Below are 19,621 nucleotides of genomic sequence, written 5' to 3'. Positions count from 1 at the left end.
ATTCAGCAATACATGCTGCATTTCTGAAGCAGCACTCCCAGCTAGCTTCTCTCAAGCCTGAGAGGGCAAGGTTCTCCCCAGCCCACCTGATCTTGGGAAACCAGAGGGAGAGCTCATGTTGGCCTGACTCTTGCACTGAAAACTCTCTGTAGTTAGTTCTGACACCCCTTGTGGTCTGCTTTGGGCAGATTTGGGGCTCTGTAGCTGGAGAAATAACCCTATGTCCTATAACAGCTGGAGAAGCCTTGGTAAACTTGGCCTACCAGGTCAGGCTTTCTGGCCTAGGCTGTTAGCATGATGGAGGAATCTGCTCCATCCCCAAAGGGTCAGAATCATTCAGGGTGCTCCACACCCCATGTCAAGCAGAGGATAGTTAAGATCCATCTGCTTAGGATGTCTTTACCCATAGCCAGGCCCTGTTAGGTTGGAGTATAGATTCTGAGCTATGGAAGGAGTCACTGAGCCAGAGGGATTCATTTTATAGGAGTTCTCAGACCTCTGTAGGGCATTTCCAGGTTATTTTCTTCTATTCCCTTATTCAACACATACACCCCCACACCACTATCTTAAGTCACAAATCACCTTAACTATTAGGGCAGTTTCTGTTCCTCAGTTTTAAAGACAGAGGCCTTGCCCAGTACAAATCTAGCTCCTCATAACTGAGCCTCTGAATGGTTGTAAAGCTAGTAGAAAAATAGCAACCAAATGTTAGAACCTAACCCAAGATTTGGGTTAATACTGTTAAGGGTCTTAGGATTGAGGAGGGCAGGCACCCTGGCTCACTGTATTGGGATAGTCACCCTCTCCCTCACTATGGGGTGAAGGTAAGATTTACTCAGACCTCATAGGTTACCTGAACACTGAGCTATTTGAAGAACATTATAGTCTGGAGGTTTCAGTGGTACTGATCTGTATTTGGGTAGTGGGGATGGGGAAGAGGTAGATGCTTGCTGCCTCTGAAACCACCCTGTATAAAATCTGCAATACAGCTTCTAACATGTACCATGTACCTGTGCCTGAAATGTCTGCAATAAAGAGGTGTTTGTAAACTGTGGTTTCATTCTTGCTAACCTAAGGGTGCCACATGGGACAAGGGAATGCTGGGGAGCAGTAGAGAACAGTAGTTTTGTGCTAAAAAATTATCACTTGGGGGACGGAACTTAAGAAAAAACAACAAAACTACCCTGTTCTTGGAACTCCTGGGCCTTAGGATCTTTCAGGTGCCTTCAGGTTTTGATTACAGCCACCCTTTTCCCAACAGAAAAGTGGTGTCTGCCCGTTCTGTATGTTTCTCAGGATCTGAAAAGGCATAACCTCAGGTCCATCCCGCCCTAGAACTATCTAGAATTCATTATAAAGTGGACAGGGCGTAATCTGGGGCGAGTAGAGCTTTAGGTGGCCCAGTGCTGTGCGTGGACATTTGCTCTGCTTAAAAGTGTTGGAACTTCCCTGACCGGGTTGGCTCAGGGGTGGAGCTACCGAAGAGGGACCGGCTCTGGTAGGAGTCAGGCGTTTCCCTTCAGCCCCGGAACCTTTATTCTGTGGCCCTCGCAAGTTCCGGGAGCGGAGTTCAAGGGGGCCGGAAGTGGAGGCGGTTGGTGGGGTTAGCGGAGACGGACACGGCACGGCGGCCGTTTAATAGCTGTAGGTGGGACTGGGTGCAGTGACCCGCGTCTCTGTCTGGCTGGGTTGCGGCCGGGCTAAGCTGGGTGGTGAGCGGCGGCAGCGGAGCTAACGCCAGACGGTGGGACGCCTGCGGCTGGGCCCATGGCCTCCTGCGCGAGCATCGACATCGAGGACGCCACGCAGCATCTGCGGGACATCCTCAAGCTGGACCGGCCGGCAGGGGGTGAGCGGAGAGAGCTGGGGTGGTCTCTTGGCAAAGAAGGAAACGGGCAGCGTGGGTCTGAACCGCTCTCGGGGCCTGCCGCCACCTTGAGACCGATTCTGGATCCTCCTGGCTAGTGAAGGCGGACGGAGGTCGGAGACATAGATCTCGGAGCGTTCCCAGCGAATGGCGCACACCCCTGGGTGTGACCCCTCCCCATCCTGTCACCAGACCGTTCTGCCATGTCCTTCAGCTTCTCCACGGAAAACGAGGCTCTTGGTTTCTCGCCCCCCTCCCCCTCCCAAATTTGTATTTCTGAAACTGGTCCAGTGTCTTTACTCTTTCGTCATTGGTTCAAAAGCCATGTAATGCCGAATTCTTGGCCTAGAGTTAAGCTTCCCCTCTGCAACTTGTCCTTCTCTCAGAAATGCAGATTCTGGGCCTACGGTTGCTCAGAAACATTTTCAGAAGAAAGGTGGCCAGCCTCAATTCTGTGTTCTTTCAGGGGTGAAGGCAAATTATAGACAGGGAGGGCAGTGATTGGATTTGGCTTTCGCTTATCTGCAAGCCGATTTGTTCCCCATCATTCACATTTTACTTGGTCTCCGAGTGGAACTTTAGAATTGTTCTTACCAGCCAAGAACCCCCAGGACACGGAGTACTAACAGGATTGTAATATTATGTTGTCATTGTACAATAGTACAGTTTGGATAATGGGGATGAGGGCCGGCTATGGAGAAGGAGCTGGAGTTGCAGAGTGCAGGTCTGAGAGAGAAAACTGTTGGGACTATGTTTCAAAATTCAGCCAGGGCTAGGAATATGGCTTAGTGGTAGAGTGCTTGCCTAGCATGCATGAAGCCCTGGGTTTGAGTCCTCAGTACCACATAAACAGAAAAAGCCAGACGTGGTGCTGTGGCCCAAGTGGTAGAGTGCTAGCCTTGAGCAATAAAAAAAAAAAAAAAGAAAAAGAAAAAAGCTTAGGGACAGTGCCCAAGCCCCGAGTTAAATCCCCAGGACTGGCCACAAAAAATAAATAAACAAATAAAAATACAACCAGGAGTTTGGGTGTCAGGAAAGACTCTCAGGTACTTACATGTAGACAACCCCATATTACCAAGATGAAATAACGTGTGAAAAATACTAGAATTTCTGGGCAGATTCTGAGATCTTTTGGTAAGTTATAGTCGTTGAAGATTGACTGGTGATGGTAGTGGTGCCCTGTTCTTAACCCTCCTGGGCAGGGCAAACTACTTGCTGCTGGAAGCAGGCATTGTTGCTCAATGGGTAGATTTAGGAAACTTATACTCTGAGAAACTCCATCTGCTGCCTGACACCACTGGAACTTTGTCCCATGCCTGGAGTATATGTTCCCTTTTGGTGCCCATTTTTCCTGTTCATCATCTGTTGAGCAGACTACACTCAGCAGAGATTTGGTAGAGTCTGGCATGGTCAACCATGTGCAGCCTGGACGTGCTGTTTGTTTATCCTCATGGCAAGCTGCATAGAAGAGAGAGTAGCCAGTTTATCCTAGAGCAGCTAAGGTGTTCTAGGCTTAATTTACTGAAGTAGCTCAGTGGCTTTCCTCATAACTCTTCTGTTTATTGATTGGCACTTGAGTATTTTTTTTTCCAAGTAGCTCTTGGTGGTCTTTTCTCTCTGAAGGACCAAGTTAGACCTCAGACTCTTGTGAGTGGAAACTTGTTATATTCCGGAACCTTTAGTCTCCTTGCTAGCTAGGGGTTTTGGCAGTAGTGTCTGAACTAATGAGAGTGTTTGAACCTCAGCTAGAAAGAAGCCAGGTGCGGTGGCACACACTTGGTAGTAGTGGTGATCATTGGTTTGTAATCCCAGCACTTGGGAGGTACAAGCAGGAGGACTTCAAGTTTGAGCCAGCCTGGGATTCATAATGAGACCTTGTTGCTAAAAACAAAACAAAACAATAAGGGTGGGGGGAGCCCGTGCCAGTGGCTCACACCTATAATCCTAGCTACTCTGGAGGCTGAGATCTGAGTATCATAGTTCGAAGCTAGCTTAGGCAGGAAAGTCTGTGAGACTCTTAGCTTCAATTAAACAGCAGAAAGCTGGCTATGGAACACTAGCTTTGAGCAATTAAGCTCAAGAATAGTGTCCAGGCCCTGAGTTCAAGTCCCAGTACTGGCACAAAAAAAGAAAAAAAAAAAAACGAAGGAAAGACAAAGAAGCTCAGCCAGTGCAAGCAACTAAATTGCTATCATTCCTGACTTCTACTCTGTAGTTTGTTTCCTTTATATCCACCTGTTTCATGTCCCTTCCTCTAGGTTTGCCTGCCCAAGTAGCTTTTTTTCTTTGCCAGTCCCGGGGCTTGAATTCAGGGCCTGAGCACTGTCCCTAGCTTCTTTTTGCTCAAGGCTAGCATTCTACCTACTATTTGAGCCACAGAGCCACTTTTGGCCTTTTCTGTTTATGTGGTGCTGAGGAGTTGAACCCAGGGCTTCTTGCATGCTAGGCAAGCACTCTACCACTAAGCCACATTCCTAGCCCCCCAAGTGGCTTTTCCTGAGCCATTTCTCTGTAGGGCAGGTCCCTTCCTTTTTTTTCTTTCTTTCCTCTTTTTATTTTGCCAGTCCTTGGGCTGAACTCAGGGCCTGAGCTCTTTCTTCCCTGACACTACCACTGAGCTATGCCTCTAGTCATGAAGAGGGTCTTTGATGGCTCTCTCCCTCCCCTGGGAAGTCTTGTGCTCATCCTTGGCCCTGGCCTTATCAGTGTTTATGGAATGAAAGATGAGCGTGGACATATTGTATTCAGTTGAGTGTTCCTAGAGCACCTCATGGTCTGGAAGGAAGCCCAGCAGGAAGAGAGGTTGATGGAAGAATAGCCTTCGAAGGTTGATCCTTTTTGTCCCCAGGCACCAGTGCAGAAAGCCAGAGGCCATCTAGTACCTACAATGGGGACCTCAATGGGCTCCTGGTTCCAGACCCTCTCAACTCAGGTGATACATCAACAAACAAGCCTGGTTTGCGGACCATGCCACCCATTAACCTGCAGGAGAAGCAGGTCATGTGAGTACTTGGGAGATGGCAGTGGGAGTGATAAGACTTGGTGGCTTCTGCTAGCTGAAAGCATTAAGATGAGGGGCAAGAGGGGCCTGCAGCCTTTATTGCTCCCGGTCTGGATAACCTTGGGCAAAACACTTAAACCACATTGAGCTTACAACAGGATGAGAGGTGAGGACAAGCGAAAGGCTTCACCTGATACTGCAGAATGAAAGTAGTCTTACTCAAAAGGAGCAAGGGTAAATGTGTGGATCTGGGAACAGTGGACCAGGCAGAGTTGGGAATCTGGGCTTAGACATCTTCAACAAGTGGTTGTTTCCTCCTAACCCTCCATTGACTTTGTTGGTGAAAAAGAGACAAGGTTTGTACACCTTCCCTCTAGCTGCCTCTCTGGAGATGACAGCTCCACCTGCATTGGGATTTTGGCCAAGGAGGTGGAGGTTGTGGCCAGCAGTGACTCTAGCATTTCAAGCAAGGCTCGGGGGAGCAACAAGGTAGGTACTAGGATGTTAGGACATATATAGTGTATAGGAGCACCTCCAAGCCCCTTTGTTCTTCCCATGCTGCCGGTTCCTATGGGGACCACAAGCAGATAATCTACCTTAGTGTCAGAAAGCCAAGGTTAACTGCCAACCACTGTGGGAATTTGGCCCAGTGAGATTTCAGTGAATAACTGGGCTTGCACCTGTGGCCCCTCCCATTTGCATTGTGGTTGGGGGGTTGCCTAGGCTCTGAGGAAAGCTACCCCCTGCTCTCAGCCTCTTTGACCTTCCTCACTCTGGGTTCTCAGGTGAAAATTCAGCCTGTAGCTAAATATGACTGGGAACAGAAGTACTACTACGGAAACCTGATTGCTGTATCTAACTCCTTCTTGGCATATGCTATTCGGGGTAAGTAAAAGCAGAGAGAAGAGGAAGCCCCAGATATTTTGTTCCAGTGTTAGACCATTCATTCCTCTCAGACACTGGAAGTTCGACCTTATCCTAACCTTTGACAGGACTGGGGAAGCTGGGTGGGAAAACCACACTTGAGACATGCTGGTGAGGCAGGCAAGGGCAGGGCTTCTGTCCTGCCTGGGCCTGGGGACTTGCTCCTGACTTCCTGCTTTCCTGATTCCAGCTGCCAACAACGGTTCAGCAATGGTGCGAGTGATCAGTGTCAGCACTTCGGAACGGACCCTGCTCAAGGGCTTCACAGGCAGTGTGGCTGATCTGGCCTTTGCACATCTCAACTCTCCTCAGCTAGCCTGCCTAGATGAGGCAGGCAACCTGTTTGTGTGGCGCTTAGCTCTAGTTAATGGCAAAATTCAGTATCCTTTTCCAGCTGTGGGGACTGCAGAAGGGTGGTGGAGCTTGGGTTGACAGACACACCTCATTGTCATTCATGTACCTAGCCCTTAACCCCTTGCTCAGAGAAGAGATCTTAGTCCATATCCGGCAGCCAGAGGGCACGTCACTAAACCAGTTCCGTAGGATCATCTGGTGTCCTTTCATCCCTGAGGAGAGTGAGGACTGTTGTGAGGAGAGCAGCCCAATGGTGGCCCTACTGCATGAAGACCGGGTAAGGAGCTTGGGCCTGGTGGAGAAGGTGATAGAGCTGCCATGTTGTGCACATGAGCTGAGCGCTCACCTCTTGACATCTAGGCTGAGGTGTGGGACCTGGAAATGCTCCGCTCCAACCATAGCACCTGGCCTGTGGATGTCAGCCAAATCAAGCAGGGCTTCATTGTGGTAAAAGGCCACAGCACGGTAGGCCTACAGATGATTGTGTTCCTGTCCTCTTCACTCTCTCCCTATGCCTATTCCCTATTCCCTATATCCATTGTTTCCCAGATGGCTTTCCCAGAATTCTGCCCATGGGATGTCAAGTACAAAGTGACCTCACCTATGGAGCTTACTCCTAACTTAACTGTGTCCTACAGCTTTGATCTTCTCTGTAGCCCCATTCATTTGTACATATGTGCAAGTCCACTATGGATAGGACCAGCTTACTGTAATCTTCATCTGACCAGGGATTTTTCCATCTGTAGTCAGATGGCAAAGCTAAGCTCTTTGGATTCTTCCCAGTGCCTAAGTGAAGGAGCCCTCTCCCCTGATGGGACCGTCCTGGCTACTGCAAGCCATGATGGGTACGTCAAGTTCTGGCAGATTTACATTGAAGGGCAAGATGAGCCAAGGTAAGGCAAGACCTGAGGGACAAGCCCTTCCCCTGCCCAGGAAAGATCTAGATCACTCGTTCAGGCCCCATACTTGCCTGCTTGCAGGTGTCTTCACGAGTGGAAGCCTCATGATGGACGGCCCCTCTCCTGTCTCCTGTTCTGTGATAACCATAAGAAACAGGACCCTGAGTGAGTGAGTGGCAAGCAAGTGGGTGAGGGGGTGGGCCACGGGCTAGTGGAAAAGGAGCCTAGCTAACCACTTAGTGTCTTGTTGCTTGACAGAGTCCCATTCTGGAGGTTCCTCATTACTGGTGCTGATCAGAATCGGGAGCTGAAGATGTGGTGCACAGTGTCCTGGACCTGCCTGCAGACCATTCGGTAAGTAGGGGCGTCTTGCAGGGGGTGGCAAGGTGGGAATGTGGCTCCTTTGAATTGCCAGTCTCATTTAACCTGCTTCTTGGCTCCCTAGTTTCTCTCCAGATATCTTCAGCTCAGTGAGTGTGCCCCCCAGTCTTAAGGTTTGCTTGGATCTCTCAGCAGAATACCTTATTCTCAGTGATGTACAACGGAAGGTAGGCTGCCCTAGGGGTACCCTAGGCATGGCCAGTGTCATCAGGGAGGGCAGGGGTATGTGACATCACCAACAATCACAGCCTCAGCTCAGCTAGGAATATGCTACATGTGTAGGTTCTCTATGTGATGGAGCTGCTACAGAACCAGGAGGAAGGCCGGGCTTGCTTCAGCTCCATCTCGGAGTTCCTACTCACCCACCCTGTGCTGAGCTTCGGCATCCAGGTTGTGAGTCGCTGCAGGCTACGGCACACTGAGGTGCTGCCTGCTGAGGAAGAAAATGACAACCTGGGAGCTGGTGAGCTGCCCAGAGGCAGGGCTACGTGGTTGGGGGTGGGAGGAGGCAGGGGGGCAGTATGCTGAGGCACGGAACAAGCCACGGACTTAATAATCCACTCTGTCCTTCCAGAGAATTCCCATGGAGCTGGTGCTGTGGAGTCTGCAGCTGGTGTGCTCATCAAGCTTTTTTGTGTACATACTAAGTGAGTGTGTCAGGGAAGCGCACCCATGCCCTGTCTGTGACCCACCCCTACTGGCCCTGGCTCCTTGGAGCACTTTGTTGTACTCCCTCCTTTTCTGCAGGGCATTGCAGGATGTGCAGATCCGCTTCCAGCCGCAGCTAAACCCTGATGTGGTGGCCCCACTCCCCACCCACACTGCCCATGAAGACTTCAGTGAGTAAGGGAAGAGAGGAGAGCAGGTTACACTGACTGGGGTCTGAGATCTGACCCAGATGGCATTCTCTCTCTCCTCTCCCCCCCGCCCCCCCAAGCTTTTGGAGAATCTCGACCTGAACTGAGCACTGAGGGCCTGGGATCAGCTGCTCATGGATCCCAGCCTGACCTTCGACGCATAGTGGAGCTGCCTGCACCTGCTGACTTCCTCAGCCTGAGCAGTGAGACTAAGCCTAAGCTGATGACACCTGATGCCTTCATGACACCTACCGCCTCCCTGCAGCAGGTACCTCCCGTGGCAAGGAGACCTGGGAAAGTCCCAGCTCAGACCACAGTGCTCATTCTATGCATCTCCTCAGATCACTGCATCTCCTGGCAGCAGTAGCAGCAGCAGTAGCAGCAGCAGCTGTCTAACAGCTGTGTCTGCCGTGAGCAGCACCTCAGCTGTGGAACCCTCACTGCCCAGGTAAGGTGAAGGTCAGAGTTAGGTGATGGCAAGGCCTAATGCCAGGTGATGCCAAGCCCTGGTTGTCTGTAGTCTTCCTGCCAGCAGGCCACCTGAGGAGCTGACCTTGAGCCCCAAGTTGCAGCTGGATGGCAGTTTGACAATAAGCAGCAGCAGCAGCCTGCAGACAAGCCCTCGGAGCCTCCTGCCTGGCCTTCTCCCAGGCCCAGCTGAAAAACTGACTCCCAAGGGGCCTGGGCAGGTACAGGTGTGCTTTTATGTGACATGGGTAGGAGCAGGGAAGGTTGACTACACTCTCCTTATCAATTCTTTCTGCTGGCCGTGCTCTGTCTTGGATGCTCCATTTCCCCAGAGGACCTGTCAGCCTTTTGTGTTTACTGAAGTTCATCTTAACTTCTCCATCCCTCCTTCCCACTTACAACAACTACACTGCTTTTGACCTGCATCTCCCTGGCTTTCCACCTCTCATCCTACCATTACCAGTGTCTTGTCTCTGTGCCCTCCCCCCACTGCTTATCACTTAAGCCCCCATCTTTGGCCTACTGCAGGTATCTACTGCTGCCTCTGCACTGCCCATGGAGCTGCAGGAAGTAGAGCCCCTGGGGCTACCCCAGGCCTCCCCCAGTCGCACTCGTTCCCCTGATGTTATCTCCTCGGCTTCTACTGCCCTGTCTCAGGACATTCCTGAGATTGCATCAGAGGCCCTGTCCCGTGGCTTTGGCTCCTCTGCTGCCGAGGGCCTTGAGCCAGACAGTATGGCCTCAGCTGCCTCAGCACTGCACCTGCTGTCACCACGGCCCCGGGCAGGGCCCGAGCTTGGTTCCCAGCTTGGCTTAGAAGGAGTCCCTGGGGACGGGGATCGACATAGTACCCCTTCATTACTGGAGGCAGCCTTGACCCAGGAAGCTGCGGCCCCAGATAGTCAGGTCTGGCCCACAGCACCTGACATCACTCGTGAGACCTGTAGCACACTGGCAGAGAGGTGAGGAGCTTGGTAGGTAAAATGCGTGCTTGTGGGGGGGGCCTCAGAATCATCTGCTATTTAGTCTCTACTTGTCCCCTCAGCCCTAGGAATGGCCTCCAGGAAAAGCACAAAAGCTTAGCTTTCCACCGACTACCTTATCACCTGCTGCAGCAGCATGACAGCCAAGACACCAGTGCTGAACAAAGGTAGGAACCTCCCATGCCATTCCCCTCACAGGAAGGGCTGGCATTTAAGCAGGTGCTCAACCTTCTCTCCCTTCCCGTAGTGACCATGATGATGAGGTAGCCAGTCTTGCCTCTGCCTCAGGAGGCTTTGGCACCAAAATTCCTACTCCACGGCTGCCTGCTAAGGACTGGAAAACCAAAGGATCCCCTCGGAGCTCACCCAAGCTCAAGAGGAAAAGCAAGAAGGATGACGGGTAGGGGAGATTATGGGTCCAGGGAGAGGGGATCTCTTCCTGACATAGCCTAACATGTCTCTCACCTACGTAGGGATTCAACTGTGGGATCCCGGCTCACGGAACACCATGTAAGTGATCGAGCACCCTCTTTTTTTTTTTTTTTTTTTTTGCCAGTCCTGGGGCTTGGACTCAGGGCCTGAGCACTGTCCCTGGCTTTTTGCTCAAGGCTAGCACTCTACCACTTGAGCCACAGCACCACTTCTGGTCATTTCCTATATATGTGGTGCTGGGGAATTGAACCCAGGGCTTCATGTATATGAGGCAAGCACTCTTGCCACTAGGCCATATTCCCAGCCCTCAAGCACCCTCTTACCAATGGGTTGGAAGGGCTCTGGGCACTTAGTCTGGTGGTTGGGGATAGATGGCGCCAGCATCACATAACTTGTCAATGCTACTGACAGGTGGTAGAGCCCCCTGAGGACTGGCCAGCACTAATTTGGCAGCAGCAGAGAGAGCTGGCAGAGCTGCGACACAGCCAAGAAGAGCTGCTACAGCGTCTTTGTGCCCAGCTTGAAGGTCTGCAGAGCACTGTCACAGGCCATGTAGAACGTGCCCTTGAGACCCGGCACGAGCAGGAACGTATCCTTAAGGATGGGGCTACAGCCATTGGCACAGGGGCAGGCCACTATTCTTGGCCTGGGAAGGGCTCCGGGACCTGCTCTAGGCCTGTTCCTTAGCTCTGACACAGAGCGGCGACTGGAGCACGCACTGGCTGAGGGTCAGCAGCGAGGTGGGCAGCTTCAGGAGCAGCTGACGCAGCAGATGTCTCAGGCACTGTCCTCCGCTGTGGCTGGGCGGCTGGAGCGCAGTATACGGGATGAGATCAAGAAGACAGTTCCTCCCTGTGAGTTTTACATGGAGACTGCGGAGTGGGTCAGGGAGCAACAGGGGCGCCTGTCAAGTTTCCTTTTCTGGTTGTACCTCCTTTCCTTCCCTGTGCCCTAGCTGTTTCCAGGAGTCTGGAGCCTGTGGCAGGACAACTGAGCAACTCAGTGGCTACTAAGCTCACAGCTGTGGAGGGCAGCATGAAAGAGAATATCTCCAAGTTACTCAAGTCCAAGGTGCTACTGGGCCCACGATTAGGGGTGGGAGAGTGGTGGCTAGGCTAGCAAGGTTGTTCTCAGGCTTTCAACTTGACCCCTCTCTGTCTGTGCCCCAGAACTTGACAGATGCCATTGCCCGAGCAGCTGCCGATACATTACAGGGGCCAATGCAAGCTGCCTACCGTGAAGCCTTCCAGAGTGTGGTACTGCCTGCCTTCGAGAAGAGCTGCCAGGCCATGTTCCAGCAGATCAATGATAGTTTTCGCCTGGGCACACAAGAATGTGAGTTGGGACAAATGACCCAAGATAGGAGGGTTTATTCTCAACCATCGCTTATGATCCCTGTGGTCACCCATCAGATCTGCAGCAGCTAGAAAACCACACAAAGAGTCGGAAGGCACGGGAACAGGAGGCCAGGGAGCCTGTGCTGGCCCAACTTCGGGGCCTGGTCAGTACACTGCAGAGCGCCACCGAGCAGATGGTAGCCACCGTGTCCAGCAGTGTTCGTGCTGAGGTGCAGCACCAGCTCCATTTGGCTGTGGGCAGGTGTGTGGACAGGGCTGTGGTACAGTGTGGCAGGTTTGCGAAGGGCTGGAGTGGGCTTACCCACTCCATCCACTCCACTTTCTTTTGCAGTCTACAGGAGTCAATTTTAGCACAAGTACAACGCATTGTAAAAGGTGAAGTGAGCGTGGCACTCAAAGAGCAGCAGGCAACTGTCACCTCCAGCATCATGCAGGCCATGCGCTCAGCTGCTGGTACACCTGTCCCCTCTGCCCACCTGGACTGCCAGGCTCAGCAAGCCCATATCCTGCAGTTACTGCAGCAGGGCCATCTCAATCAGGCCTTCCAGCAGGTAGGATACTGTTGGGCTCTAGTAAGAACAAGGTGTCTTATGACAAGTGCCACACATCATACTTTGCACTCCCCCCACCATGCTCCAGGCTGCCTGGCAGGCTATTTCTTCTTGGTTCTCTTTGGCCTCCAGGCTATTGCTTCTTTTGCTCACTTATTGTGGACCCCTTTCTTCCTATCTCAGCCCACCTTGCCTTGTGACCACCTCCAGAAAACTTTTCTGACCTGATTTTCTAGGGTAACAATACAGCTCCCTTGTAGTGCTCTCTGCTCTCTCTGCTGTCCCTCTCTCTCTCTCTCTCTCTCTCTCTCTCTCTCTCTCTCTCTCTCTCTCTCTCTCTCTCTCTCTCTGTCTCCCTCTCCCTCTCCCTCTCCCTCTGTACCCCTCAGTGCCCAACTATCTGGTCTTCCTTCTGGCTACACACCATAGATAAGCAGACATTCCACCCTAATGTAAGCTATAAATGCTGCCCTGTTCTGCCCCCAGGCACTAACAGCTGCTGACCTGAACCTGGTGCTCTATGTGTGTGAAACTGTGGACCCAGCCCAGGTTTTTGGGCAACCACCCTGCCCGCTCTCCCAGCCTGTTCTCCTTTCCCTCATCCAGCAGCTGGCATCAGACCTTGGCACTAGAACTGACCTCAAGCTCAGGTGAGTAGGAGCCTTTAGGGATCAGAAGATGAGCTGTAGGAATTGGGTTAGGGAGAGAGCAACTCAGTGCATACATCTACTTGTGCCTTAACTTCCCGCTCTAATTTTCTCTACCCATCCCCTCCACTGCCAGCCCCCTGAGGCTTAGAGGCTTCCCTGTCACCAGTCCCTCTGGGCTCCAATGCCACTAGGGGGCACTACCATCTGCTATCATCCAACTGTAGCCTGTCTTTTTTCCCCCATCCCCAGCTACCTGGAAGAGGCTGTGATGCACCTGGACCACAGTGATCCCATCACTCGAGATCATATGGGCTCTGTCATGGCGCAGGTGCGCCAGAAGCTTTTTCAATTCCTACAGGCAGAGCCTCACAACTCACTTGGCAAAGCAGCCCGGCGTCTCAGCCTGATGCTTCATGGCCTTGTGACCCCCACCCTCCCTTAGCAGTTAAGCCTGCCTTGCACAGGGGTGGAGTGGCATTGAAGGCCAGCAGACAGACCTATGACAAGGCCCAGTTATGTCTGCTGTTTACCTGCTCAGGCCTCCACCTTGAGTGTTCAAGGTGGGGGACAAGGTGTACTGGTCGTGGTCTACAGATTGTGGTAGCCAGCAGGGTTAGTTTGGGCCCAGGCAGGTATTGTGCTTGCTTGGGTTTTTCCATGCCTGAAGCATGACTTTGAGATCATGACACTCCTTGAGTTGGATTTTCCATGTTCCTTTTTACCTCCAATTTGGATCTTTTTGTTTTTGAAAAACATTGAGAAATTCAATTAAATGCTTTTGGAATAAAATGGTGTGTGTGTATATGATTTTGGTGTGTCTTTGGTATGACTGCCTTCTTTTTCTCTGTGGGGAGCCTAGTCATTCATCTGGCCCCAGATCATTCACCAGGGTCATTTCCCTGGGGGCCTGATCATTCACCTTATTTCAACTGCCTTCTTAGATCTCCTTTCTTAACTCAGTTTATTACCATTGCATTCTGCCCTTTAGAATCCCTCTTGAGCTTCTGCCAGTCTGATACTGAGGGTGGAGCTACCGGCTGGCTTTAGGCCCCGCCTCAGCTCCCATCCAATCATAGTCTTGTCCTTTGGGGGCTGGGCCGACGGGCTGCACTCCAAGTCACTAGATCTGGCACTAGGCTCACAGCCAGGGACCATGCGCTGCTGTTGCTGCTGTTGCTGCAGGTGCCACCGCTGTCGGTGGCTTCCCCGGGCCCTGAGGCTGTTGCTGTTGCTGCCACTTGGTGAGTGCAGGTGTCCTGGACCTGGCCCAGGCTGGACTCCTTGCTGGACCTTCAACAGGCTAGGTAACAGGGTCTGCGGGTAGGGGAAGGAGAGCTAAAGAGCTTTGCTGGCCACACTGAGTGCCAGGGTGGAGAGCAGTTGTGAAGATTCGATGAAAGTGTGACAGTGGCTTCAGGATGGAAAATAAGGTGTGAACTGAGCCTGAGTTATGGGGGAAGGACCCTGACATTCTGCTGCCCTTCTGATGGAGTCCAGAGAGGATTTCCAGACCAGCCATGGGATCCCTAAGGTCCTCGGAGCATCTGGCCTGGATCTCAATCCCTTTAGCTTCATCTCAGACACCAGTCTTTGGGAAGGAGGTAGGGTGTCAGGTGAAGCTGAGAGGCTACAGAGACTGGTCCTCCTGCCCATGGTCCCACCCCTCCAAACCTCTCATGATTCTTTCACCCAACCTAATTTAGGGCTCCAGAAGCTAGGAGGAGCTGACCCTTGGGATAGGAAGCCCTCTCTCCCAACACACACTTGCATCTAAGTCTGTCTTAAAGGGAGTCAAGACTGGTAATCTCCAGACATGCCCCTCAGTTCCCTGAGGTACCTCTTTCACGCTGAGTCACGTCCCCAGAGCACTCTCAGGTAAACAAGCTCCTGGGGGCTGGTGGATAGCCTGGCTGATCCTGTCAACCATTTTCCATTCCCTGCCCCCAGTCTTTGTACCTCCCCTAGCAGCAGCTTCTGAGGGGACAAGCCGCTGTAACACCATATACCAGGGCTTTGCTGAGTGTCTCATCCGCTTGGGGGACGGCATGAGCCGTGGAGGCGAGCTGGAGACTGTCTGCAGGTACTGAGGGGTGGGAGGTGGTGGAAAACCAGGCCCCATCCCCATCCGTTCCCCCCTTAGGCTTGCCTTCTTCCCACTCCAGAACCACTCCTCTAATCCCATTCTGTTCACAGGTCCTGGAACGACTTCCATGCCTGTGCTTCACAAGTGTTGTTGGGCTGCCCAGAGGAGGCAGCTGCTGTGTGGGAGTCACTACAGCAAGAAGCTCGCAAGGCCCCACACCCAAATAACTTGCATGCCCTGTGTGGTGCCCCAGTGAACGTCCGAGAGCGTGGCACCGGCCCAGAGATCAACCAGGAGACGCTGCGAGCAACAGCACCTGCACCCACTCTGCTTCCTGCACCTGAGCTGCTGGCGGCTGCGCTGGCGCTCGCATGCCTCCTGGGGCCTCTAGCCTAACAAGTTGGGCCTGCCTCCAGCCTTGTGCTGAGAGATCGCCATTCTGGCTCTTGCAGAGTGCTCATGGTTTTCATTAAAGGTATTTATATTTGCTCTAAGCTCCTTCCTTTCTCCTAGATGCAGCCTGCTTGGCTGGGGCAGGGAGCCCCCCAGAAGCCCATCCCTAACCTGGGGTGGGTGGGGCTGAGGGTTGCCACAGGGGATCCAATCTTCCTCTAGCAAACATTCATCTCCTGATGGTAGTGCTGAGGTTTCCATTACACTCACGTCCCAAGAGCTCCAGTCCTAAAAGCCTCCGATAGAGAACCGGAGATCTGCCGGAATGCACAGCCTTTATCTCCCCAAGCTGGCTGGGTGGGGAATTGGATGAGGTCTGGGAGGGTGGGAATTCTCAGGCCCTGTCTGCCCCTCCGATATCTTGGCCCCTAGGATCCAGTGAGGTGGTAGCTAGCAGTGCCTTAAAACTGGTGCCTTTCACCCCAGCCTCCCCACCCACCCTCCTGCTGGCTCCTGATATCTTATCTGCTCCTCTTCCCCCCTGAACAATCACCTCATCCTCGAAGACATGCTCAGACCCTATGCTCAGTCCCCTCCTCCTCTGGGGTTTGGTCTGTCCAAAGGGGGTCTAGTTCCAGAAGGTGGGGAGCCCCTGTCCAAGTCTACATTCAAGTCCTAAACAGGATCTGAAGCTGCAGAAACTAGGGTCACAATGAGGGATTTTTTTTTTTCTGGCTTCTGCTCATAAACTTGTTCTTTGAGGTTTGTAGCTGGGGACTCAAAACCACCCCAGGTTTGCTGAAAGCTGGGAGTGTGATGTGCGCAGAACCCCTATTCATCCCAGTGGGAAGGAAGAGGATGCAAGAATTAGTATAGGAAAAAGTGGAGCGAGAAGAAGGCCCTGGAGTATGGGGAAATCTACTCTAGGTACACCACAGCTTGTGTGAGCAGTGTCATGGTCTCCTCACTGGCTTCTGTTATCACTTCTTCCATTTTATTCCCTACTTTTTCAATTGAAAAACAGATGCATATATTAAGCTGTTTTCTGCCAGCTCTGTCTAGTCCTAAATCCCCTCTCCGTAGCCACACAGAAAAGCTTCTACCTTCCCAATCCTTGGGCCAGAGGAAGCTTCAGAGAAGTAAGGCAGTACTCACAAAGGGGTGAGGGGAGGTAAGGACAGCAAACTTACAAGTACTGTAAGAAAGGTGGGCTGACCAGTTAATAATAAACAACAAATGGGGGAATGTTAGCATTTTCCCCACCTTAGGGGAATAGAGGAAAGAGACCCAAAGCAATTCACTGGGAAGGAAAAAACCAGGGGATCCTAGAACTTAGCAGACCTGTCTACCCTGTAGTCTATGTTAGGAGGCTGTTGGGCTGTAGGGAGTCGGGCCTGATGACCTTGCTTAGGCTCTAGGGTGGCATGTGCCTCCAAATACCCCTATCCAAGTGGGTAGGAACCCTATGTCATTCATGCTTCCTAAACATCTTCCCACTGTGGCTGGCTCAGCTGCCTCCATTAACTCTCTCTCTCTCTCTCTGCCTTGACACTTTTGCTCCCGTGCTTCATTCACTTAGACACTCAGACCCATTACTATCAATAAGCCATTACCATCTCACATTACTGAAGGAGAAAGTTCAGAGGAAAAAAAAAAGCTCTCCCAGAACAGACTTCCTTTGGCCTCTAGAATTTTTTTTTTTTTGCCGGTCCTGGGGCTTGGACTCAGGGCCTGAGCACTGTCCCTGGCTTCTTTTTGCTCAAGGCTAGCACTCTGCCACTTGAGCCACAGTGCCACTTTTGGCCGTTTTCTATATATGTGGTGCTGGGGAATCGGACCCAGGGCTTCATGTATACGAGGCAAGCTCTCTTGCCACTAGGCCATATTCCCAGCCCGACCTCTAGAATTTTTCACAAGGAAAAATAGGACTTTTATTCTTCTGAGATTTTGTACATTTTGTACACCTTTAAAATTTTTAAAGAATACCCTTCTTCATTTCTTGAACTCCTACATGAAGTTCAGTGTCACCTCCTCTAGGAAGTATTCCTTGGCCCTGGAAGCTGAACTAAATCTACATCTAGGTCTACGCAGCTCCTGGGTTTTCTTCTGTTTTGGTACTGATAGCACTCCCTAGTTATTATCTAGGTTTAGATGAGAATTCCCCAATATGAACACCTCAAAAGCAAGGAGTACCTTTTGTGTCTCTAGCACCTAATGTAGTCTGAATATAAAGACAACAACTCTCATCTTGGGCATACTGCTGAGAGGGATTAAGTGCTGGAGCTCCAGACCCCAAAAATCTTCCTGGGCCAGTCTTGGTAAGTGGCCAGGAGCAGCCTGCTTCTAGGAGCAGGGGCCTGGCTGTTGTGGGGAGCCACTGGGGGGAGGGGGATTACCATCCAGCTGTGACCTACTTTTCCTCTTGCTTTTTGCTCCCTAAGTCCCCACTCCTCCATGGAGTGAGGTTAGGAGGGGGATGAGGGAGGGGGAAAGAATCTGCTCTCTGGCCAGAGGCTTAAGGGCTTTGTGTGTTTTATCCCAAAGCTAGAGGAGAGAGGTGGGCTGATAGCCAAGTTGATTGGGTCCTGGACTCAGCTGCCCAGGCCAGAGCATCATGGTGATAGTGTTTCACATTTGTAGCTTGTTGTCCAGAAGGGAGTTTAGGGGATGGATGCCCTGGGCTGCATCCCCTCTTTATTAACATACCTCTTCACTAGTTCCTGCTCTTCTCCAAAGCCCAGTTTCTGAGTGTAATCAACCTTAGAATTCTGAGACAGGCACTAGCAGCTCACATGCATCTGTAATCCTAGATACTTCAAAGGCTGAGATTGGGATGTTCTCAGTTCCAGGATAGCCTGAGTAGAAAATTCAAGAAACTCCATCTTAACAACAAAAATGAAAAAAAAAAAACACCTCCCCCAACCCCCCCCCCAAAAAAAAAAACCTAGGCATGATGATGAGTGCCTGTCATGTTATCTCAGCTACAAGAGGAAACCTCAAAGAGGCAGTTTCAGGCACAAGACTGGGCAGGAAGTGAACCTCTATCAAAAACAGGCTGGCAAAAAATGGGCTGGAAGTGGCTCAGCAGTAGAGGGCCTGCTTGGTAAGCTTGAGGCCCTGAGGTCAAACCCTAATACAGAAAAAAAAAAATGCAAAAGCAAAAGAAAGGTGAAGCTTAGGGGCAGCAGGAGAGGGCAACAAAAGGGGATCCTTTTCCATAGGAACAGGCAGCTGTGGAAATGGCAGAGATGACTCCAAAGTGTGTTTACCCTTAATAATTCATTAGACTTTTGGGAACTTTTTTTTTTTAAACAGGTCTCACCAAATAGCCTACCTTCAAACTCGAGAGATCCTTTGCTTCCTGAGTGTTAAGAGTACAGAGATGTCTTACTGTGCCCAGCTTGGAAATAATTTTCAAAGTTTTTCTTTTTAAAATAAAATCCTATATAAAACAGTGCTAGGTGAAACAGCCATATGATGTTTTACGGATACTAATTTGTTTTTAGGTTCAAAGTAGAACATTAGGTTGTAAGGTCAATATAAGACAGCTCCATATTCTATGTGGAGATGTAATAGAATGTTGAGAAAATGAATGACTGAAATGGATGAAGAAAGGTTACAATGTCCCTGTCATTCCCAGCATCTTTACTCAGCAATTTGTCAGTGAAATCTACTTACTTTGCGTTCTTATAGCACACTAGTGTGTGACCTGGTACTAGGGCTTGAACTCAAGGCTTTGTTCTTTCACTCAAGGCTGGCACTCCACCACTTGAGCCGCACCATCAGTTCCAGCCTTTTGCTGGTTAATTGGACATAAGAGTCTCAGGGAGTTGTTGCCTGTCTCTGCTGGCTTCTATCCTTAGATCTCGGTCTCCTCAGTTTTTAGTATTACAGGCTCAGGCCTGTACCGTGCCTAGATGTATGTTTGAAAACAAAACCCAACCCCCCAAAAAAGTTGGTCCAAGATTAAAGTTACTTGCCATTCTGTGGCAATCTTTTGCAGAGTTTCTAAAAATTTGGTTCAAACTCACCGCGTCTCCAAACCTCACTCTTCGAAGGCAAGTCGAGAGGTGGAGGCCGGAAGAGCAGGAGTTCTGGGCCAGCACGGACAGTCAGTGCGGGACCTTAATTTCAAAACAAAAAGGGCTGGGATGTGGCCCGCGGGATGGTCCAAGGGGGAGGCGCTGGATCCCATCCCCAGCAAACCTCCCTCCTCGACTTCTCTTCCACTAAGAAATCTTTAAAGTTTCTAATTCCTGGAGTCCCTCCTTTTTTTTTTTTTTTTTTCCCCTAAGAGTGTAAATCCCTCCCGCAGCCAGCCGTCTACTTCTTTGGAACAAGGGATCCCACCCGTACCAGAAGGGCGTCTCCCCACTCCCAAAAGGCGTTGATTGGCTGACTACGCTCAGGGGTGCTGTCA

At 51.2% G+C, this 19,621-nt stretch overlaps 2 protein-coding genes and 1 long non-coding RNA gene across 6 annotated transcripts; 2 read left to right on the top strand and 1 right to left on the bottom strand.

Annotated features, from left to right (window-relative positions):
- The first annotated feature begins 1,574 nt into the window (after window positions 1-1,574).
- Edc4 (enhancer of mRNA decapping 4) lies at window positions 1,575-13,514 on the top strand. Of its 4 annotated transcripts, none has more exons than XM_048355299.1 (29): window positions 1,575-1,849; window positions 4,716-4,869; window positions 5,246-5,357; window positions 5,654-5,753; window positions 5,983-6,172; window positions 6,276-6,423; window positions 6,507-6,611; window positions 6,930-7,039; window positions 7,127-7,210; window positions 7,304-7,399; window positions 7,491-7,593; window positions 7,709-7,889; window positions 8,001-8,073; window positions 8,174-8,265; window positions 8,364-8,551; window positions 8,625-8,731; window positions 8,819-8,972; window positions 9,280-9,713; window positions 9,797-9,901; window positions 9,982-10,134; window positions 10,208-10,244; window positions 10,578-10,755; window positions 10,865-11,020; window positions 11,122-11,237; window positions 11,336-11,501; window positions 11,579-11,765; window positions 11,856-12,075; window positions 12,562-12,725; window positions 12,975-13,514. In XM_048355299.1, the coding sequence occupies exons 1-29, from the start codon at window positions 1,768-1,770 to the stop codon at window positions 13,165-13,167; spliced, it is 4,188 nt and encodes a 1,395-aa protein (XP_048211256.1). In that variant the 5' UTR covers window positions 1,575-1,767; the 3' UTR covers window positions 13,168-13,514. The 4 variants fall into 4 exon arrangements, with proteins under 4 accessions (XP_048211256.1, XP_048211254.1, XP_048211253.1 ...); XM_048355297.1 differs by having other exon boundaries at window positions 8,819-8,978; XM_048355296.1 differs by having other exon boundaries at window positions 8,804-8,972.
- On the bottom strand, window positions 10,133-19,552 carry LOC125358279. The gene is made up of 3 exons (XR_007212290.1): window positions 19,540-19,552; window positions 10,351-10,357; window positions 10,133-10,263 (listed from the first exon to the last, which is right to left on the bottom strand). It is a non-coding gene; the product is annotated as an uncharacterized LOC125358279 (long non-coding RNA).
- Window positions 13,707-15,297, top strand: Nrn1l (neuritin 1 like). Its single transcript, XM_048355300.1, has 3 exons — window positions 13,707-13,966; window positions 14,673-14,805; window positions 14,919-15,297. Exons 1-3 carry the CDS (start codon window positions 13,879-13,881, stop codon window positions 15,202-15,204), a joined length of 507 nt encoding a protein of 168 aa, XP_048211257.1. The 5' UTR covers window positions 13,707-13,878; the 3' UTR covers window positions 15,205-15,297.
- Window positions 19,553-19,621: the final 69 nt, after the last annotated feature.

The sequence above is a fragment of the Perognathus longimembris genome, chromosome 10 (genome assembly GCF_023159225.1).
Source record: "Perognathus longimembris pacificus isolate PPM17 chromosome 10, ASM2315922v1, whole genome shotgun sequence".
Classification (NCBI taxonomy): Eukaryota; Metazoa; Chordata; class Mammalia; order Rodentia; family Heteromyidae; genus Perognathus; species Perognathus longimembris.
This window is presented reverse-complemented; position numbering and strand designations above follow the sequence as displayed.

Bases quoted from the DNA above. Each gene is read 5' to 3' on its own strand.
- Edc4 (XM_048355295.1), top strand. From the start codon at position 1,768: ATGGCCTCCTGCGCGAGCATCGACATCGAGGACGCCACGCAGCATCTG. The intron at 8,732-8,803 runs GTAAGGTGAAGG...GGTTGTCTGTAG, and splicing joins GTGGAACCCTCACTGCCCAG to TCTTCCTGCCAGCAGGCCAC. The intron at 9,714-9,796 runs GTGAGGAGCTTG...TTGTCCCCTCAG, and splicing joins TGTAGCACACTGGCAGAGAG to CCCTAGGAATGGCCTCCAGG.
- Nrn1l (XM_048355300.1), top strand. From the start codon at position 13,879: ATGCGCTGCTGTTGCTGCTGTTGCTGCAGGTGCCACCGCTGTCGGTGG. The intron at 13,967-14,672 runs GTGAGTGCAGGT...CCCTGCCCCCAG, and splicing joins GTTGCTGTTGCTGCCACTTG to TCTTTGTACCTCCCCTAGCA. The intron at 14,806-14,918 runs GTACTGAGGGGT...TTCTGTTCACAG, and splicing joins GAGCTGGAGACTGTCTGCAG to GTCCTGGAACGACTTCCATG.